The sequence below is a fragment of the Maylandia zebra genome, linkage group LG13, assembly GCF_041146795.1.
Source record: "Maylandia zebra isolate NMK-2024a linkage group LG13, Mzebra_GT3a, whole genome shotgun sequence".
In the NCBI taxonomy this organism is placed as follows: domain Eukaryota; kingdom Metazoa; phylum Chordata; class Actinopteri; order Cichliformes; family Cichlidae; genus Maylandia; species Maylandia zebra.
Window position 1 is genome coordinate 24266914 of NC_135179.1, and position 3431 is coordinate 24270344.

Sequence of the window (3431 nt, forward strand, 5' to 3'; positions counted from 1 at the left end):
TGGTTATTTTCAGGAAAAGTCCAAATTTGCGGTCACACGGCGTGGTTTGTACTATTGTATCATGTTGACATTCATGCACGTTTTCATTACTGACTCGACAGATTCCAGCTGACTGAACATGACTTGGCACCTAGTTCTGCAATCAGTTACAGCGATGCACAAAAGTCGAGGACAGTGTGTCTTGTATTTTTTTTCTTTTTTCTTGTTTTTTTCCCAGCCAAGCTTCTCCATGAATCACATAAGACATGTGTGCATAAAGAGAGACAGAAAAAAAAAGGCTCTTCCGTCCTGCAGCTTGAAACAGTAGCCTGCTCATGTTGTGCTGTGTTGTGTTGTGTGCAGCGTAAATCAAGTCTCCTGAGCCGTCACAACAACAAGCCTGCATGTCAGAGCCGAGAGCGCTATCTCGTCATCTGTCCACAGCCCCTTGTGTCACTTATTCACTCAAAATGAAGCAAGCTCAGACAATATGTTCATACAAGATCAGAAATTGTATTTGGCAATTTTTAAACAAGTGCATACAAGTACAGCTAAAAGCATTTTTAGTTTTGCCAAGTGCTCGTAGAGTAGCATTAGTCACATTCTACGTTAAACAGGAACTGCCACCAGACCTAGAAGTACATCAAGAATTTTTTGTTAAACATCAACAAAGAGGAACGTAGTTCATTATAATGAGTACATACCTTTATCTTCAAAAATATAGAAACACAATGTATTCAAAAATCAAAAATTATACAACCATGTTTTACGAAGTATACTCTTCCCTTGGGTCCAATATGTACAAGTCCGTTAGTTTGTTTGAATGGTATGTATGTGATATTTATATATTTATACTCATATTTTTTTGCTTCCCCTCCCCAAAGAAGTGTTCAGACAAAAAAAAAAGAAAAAAATCAAGGGTCCCTCTCCTTTTTTACTTTGACATCTCCTGCAAGGATGGTGGCGATTTCTCCTTGCATGAAAGCCCATGGTACGTTCGAGCCAACCAGGGGGCATTTCTCTCCACTTGGACAGTACACTTCACCCGTGGCGCCTTGCTGCTTTATGCTTTCCCTTGAGCATGGGAAGCAGAACTTGTGAGAGGGCACAGACGGGCACTGAACAAAGTGTGTGTCCTCCAAACGCTCGTGGCACAGCGTGCAGCACAGAGGTATGCTGCTGGGTACAGAGGAGTCCGGAATGCTTTGTGGGGGGTGCACTTGGTCCATGCCTGGCACATGGGGGGTGCCTGCACTCGGCGCCTCTCTCTGCGCCAGCCTCCTCTGATTAATGGAGGACGGCGACAGGGGACTGCTGCTGTTCCTCCGGGTGGTGGAGTGGACTTGGTTGGCGTCCTTGGGAGAGCTGTTCCCACCTGCGTTGTCTGCAGCCATGATGAGCGCCGCCATGGGGGACTGACCATTCTGAGCTGCCTCCGGTGGGGTGGTGCGGGAGTGAGGGGATATTGTGGAAGGGGGAGAGGCGAAGCTTGGCGGGGGAACTGGAGGCATTTTCAGTCCGTCAGTAGGTGGTGGTAACCACTGCTGTCCCTCTCCGTTGAGCTTGGCAGCTGTCGCCTCTCCCTCCGGTTCAGGTGATGCTTTTCTCTTGTTGCTCCCCCGGGGATGTTTTCCTCTGTCTGGAGGTAGGAAAGGGTTAAACAGAGCAGTTGAGTTGCACAGCTCATACAAGGATCAACAATTAGCCTGAAAGGGAGATGTGAATTTTGCCAATTCGTGCTGCACCACAGGCTACAAAACAATAACAAACACAGCAAAGGATTCAAAAAATTTATTTATAGCCCTTATAATATTAGGGCATGGCTTTATAAATACCATTTTTACCATCTTGACACATTCCTGGGTGGAAAATTAATAAATCGGTAATAAAAATTAAAATTTTAAAAATGCACAGTATAGATAAAATATTCCTGCCTTTTAATGCTCACCTGACTTGGAAAGAGTGGGGCCGGGCTCATAGACCATAGCTCTTTGTGGCATGGGCACATGGTCCTTCTTGTACCTGGTCTCGAACGTGGTGTGCAGAGCCATCAGGTCCCTCACCGTTTTGCCTTTGCCCATCCAGTCCGGGTCTGCCCTGTTTTTGTGGCTCTCCGAGATCTCCGGCGTGAGACTGTCGGGTCTGTGCTTCTCCTTCAGCTCTCTGTCGTGCTCGGTGCTGGAGACCGAGGCGGGTCTCTTGCCCATGTCGGCGGGACTACCGCCCGCCAGAGTGGAGGAAAGCCCGATCGGGTTCCTGCCGTTGACGGCATGCCCCGGGGTCAAGCCCCCGTTAGGCAAAGGCACTAAATTCGGGGGCACCGTGTTATTCCTGCGCGGGTTGGGGCTCTGGCGGTTCAGCTCTGGTGGCTCGTCAGGCTTAGGAAATCCATTAGGGAGCTGGATGCCGTTTGTCTGCCCTCTAGGCTGATACTCTGGACCCAGCCTGGGCGGGCGGTCGGACAGAGGGTAGCGGTCCAGAGGCTGCGGCGGCCGGGAGCCCGGATCTCCCCCCGCAGCGTGGTTGATCGCCTGGATCTCCTTCCCGGAGAGCTGCGACTTCCCCGGCCCGGGAGACCTGCCCTCCTGAAAACCGTGAGCCCTTTTAAGCTGTCGGGCCGTCTCGATGACAAACTCAATGCGGTCTGCTCCTTCGTAGTTGACACATCCCCTGCAGACGGGCTCGGTAAAATCCCAGATCATGGCCCAAGGCATGCGGGGCAAGTCGCATAAATAACACGACTGCCTCCTGGAAGAAGCAGCGACCGCCGCGGACGACATAGCGCTCGTCGTCGACCCCCCGAAAAGAAACCCAAAATGTTGCCTTCTTCCCCCGCTCTCTCTTGTTTTTTTTTCCTTCCTCCCGAACTCCCCCGCAAAAAGAAAGCGAATAAAGAGCAATTTCCGTTAGTCGAACAACAACAAAAAAATGTAATCTCGTCCTCTCTCCGACTTCTAGAGCAACAAGGTTGAAGTTTTAGAGGGAGAAGTTCATGACGGTGTGTACTTTACTACGGCGCTCCTCTATCTATCTCCACTGACTCTCCTCTACTACTGGCTCAATGTAGAAAGTGACGTCACAGCACTAAGCGCCTACATCCACTTCAGTTTCTATTGACTTGATTTCTTCGACAGACCCCTCCACCCCCCCTCCACCACCATCACTACCACCACCACCACCTCTCCCCCCACTTTACTGCAGCCTCTTGTCACTCACCACTTTTCTCTCTCTCTCCCTTTTTTAATATTTTAACTTAATCACCTGAGCTTCTGCCAACAAAAAAGGCACCCAGTTCAGCTTCAGACTCCGGAATAACCCACGCTACTGTTATTATTATCATCAAACCTGCAAAAAAAATAGGTCCACCGGTACCAGCCTGCACGCTGCTAAAAGAAATATGGCTGTAGGTTAGCAACAGACCGCCAGGGGATAATAAAAAAAAAAGCGACTTT

General features: G+C 49.3%; 1 protein-coding gene across 1 annotated transcript; it reads right to left on the reverse strand.

The window, feature by feature from the left end:
* Positions 1–472: 472 nt before the first annotated feature.
* Positions 473–3088, reverse strand: irf2bp2a (interferon regulatory factor 2 binding protein 2a). Its single transcript, XM_004559746.5, has 2 exons — positions 1928–3088; positions 473–1618 (listed from the first exon to the last, which is right to left on the reverse strand). Exons 1-2 carry the CDS (start codon positions 2757–2759, stop codon positions 894–896), a joined length of 1557 nt encoding a protein of 518 aa, XP_004559803.1. The 5' UTR covers positions 2760–3088; the 3' UTR covers positions 473–893.
* Between the last annotated feature and the right edge of the window lie 343 nt (positions 3089–3431).

Excerpts from the sequence above, each read along its gene's own strand:
- irf2bp2a (XM_004559746.5), bottom strand. The coding sequence starts at position 2,759 with ATGTCGTCCGCGGCGGTCGCTGCTTCTTCCAGGAGGCAGTCGTGTTAT. Across the intron at positions 1,619-1,927 it reads CCCCACTCTTTCCAAGTCAG|ACAGAGGAAAACATCCCCGG; the intron begins GTGAGCATTAAA and ends TCCTACCTCCAG.